Raw genomic sequence first — 1,599 nt, 5'->3', positions numbered from 1 at the left:
CTCTCTCTCTCTCTCGACCCTCCAGCCCTCCCTTTCTGCCTCCCCTGGATCTTGCTAAATTGCCTAGGCTGCACTCAAATTTGAGATCCTCCAGCCTCAGCCTCCCAATGCTGGGCTTACAGATTACATGGGATCATCCGCCATGCCACAGATCAGACCAGTAATGATGAAGGTGACGAATTTCAAAACAAAACCAGCAATCACAGCAGTGACGTGGGTCATGCTGTATGTGAATTCAATAAAAAGGAGGAGGATATTCGGGATTTAAAGTCTAAAGTAAAAAAATTTGAAGAAAATTGTGCAAAACAGTGGTGAACAATTAATACACAACAGTCTGAAACAGAAAAATACAAACATCTTTTTGAAGAAGCAAACAAAAAATGTGATGGATTACAGCTACAATTATCTTCAGTAGAAAGGGAATTAGAAAATAAAACTGTGGAAACAACCCAAATGTCCAATCCACTGAGGATTGGATAAAAAAATTGTGGTACTTTTATATAATGGAATATTACTCAGCTTTAAAGAAAGATAAACTCCAGGATTTTATATGTAAATGGTCACAACTAGAGACCATACTCATAAGTGAAATAAATCAGACCTCCATGTGCAAGCACTGCATTGTCTCACTAGTGTAAGACCTGAAAGAGTGAATAAAAACTTGGAGGTGTGATAGACATTGTGAAATGAAAGGAAAATGTTCAAAAGTAAAGGGCAACTGTGGTGTGGGAAATGAGAAGGGAAAGAAGGTGACATTATGGAACTATGTATATACAGGATAGCTAACATAGTTGTACTACTGTCTTCTATTGCTTTATTGAAAGGAACAGTTAATGATTACTTATTTGATCAGTCTTGCATGGCTCTGTTTGTTTTCTTGAGAAACCACTTTGAAGATATCAATAAGTAATACAACAACCATGGTTAATTCCTACAACTTTGTCAGTAACTCTGTTTTATTTGTATTGTTCTTATGCTATTTTATAAATGGATGTCTGTTTGTTAATATATTTTCCTTCTTTTATTTCTTAAAATTAAAAACAAAACAAAACAAACAAACAAACAAAAAACAGGCTACCACCAGTCAAAGTGCTACAGAAGTTCACTTGAATAGCGCCCTCAGAGAAACAGAAAAGTGTAGACCGGAGTTAAGGAAATTAAAGCAAAATAATAAGGATATAGCAAATGAAGGACACACAAAAAATTGAAGTGCTAAAATCTGAAAACAAGAAACCAGAAAAACAAAATGGAGAAGTAATGATAGGTTTCAAGAAACAATTAAAATTAGTTGAGGTTTTAAAAAGGCAGAAGATGCAGATTGAAGCTGCGAAGATGCCGTCTTTCACCGAAGGAGAATTTATGAAGGCACTTGAATGGGGAAATTCATAAATGATCTATGACTGTGTGATGGATATACTTTTTATTTAATTGCAAGAGTTTGAATTACTTTTACTCTTCAAAAGCAATGAAAATATGAAATCAAAAGAATTCCTTATTTATTTATTTATTTTTATTTTTTATTTTTTTTGGTTTTTGGTTTTTCTCCGGTACCGGGAACCGAACTCATGACCTTGCGCTTGCCAGGCAGGCGCTTTTGCC

General features: G+C 35.0%; 2 protein-coding genes across 2 annotated transcripts in view; one reads left to right on the top strand and one right to left on the bottom strand.

The window, feature by feature from the left end:
- Positions 1-1,389, top strand: part of LOC106146704 (testis-expressed sequence 9 protein-like) — a 14,866-nt gene extending 13,477 nt beyond the window's left edge. Inside the window, 3 exon segments of the mRNA XM_013504740.1 lie at positions 123-436; positions 1,057-1,196; positions 1,198-1,389. Of these exon segments, the coding sequence (XP_013360194.1) occupies positions 123-436; positions 1,057-1,196; positions 1,198-1,389 (646 nt within the window).
- Positions 1-1,599, bottom strand: part of Cacng3 (calcium channel, voltage-dependent, gamma subunit 3) — a 99,258-nt gene that overhangs the window by 60,191 nt on the left and 37,468 nt on the right. The gene's annotated exons all lie outside the window — the stretch shown is intronic.

Source organism: Chinchilla lanigera, unplaced genomic scaffold (genome assembly GCF_000276665.1).
Source record: "Chinchilla lanigera isolate Chin_1 unplaced genomic scaffold, ChiLan1.0 scaffold00092, whole genome shotgun sequence".
NCBI lineage: Eukaryota > Metazoa > Chordata > Mammalia > Rodentia > Chinchillidae > Chinchilla > Chinchilla lanigera.
The sequence above is the reverse complement of the archived record's forward strand: the minus strand, read 5'-3'. Positions and strand labels throughout refer to the sequence as shown.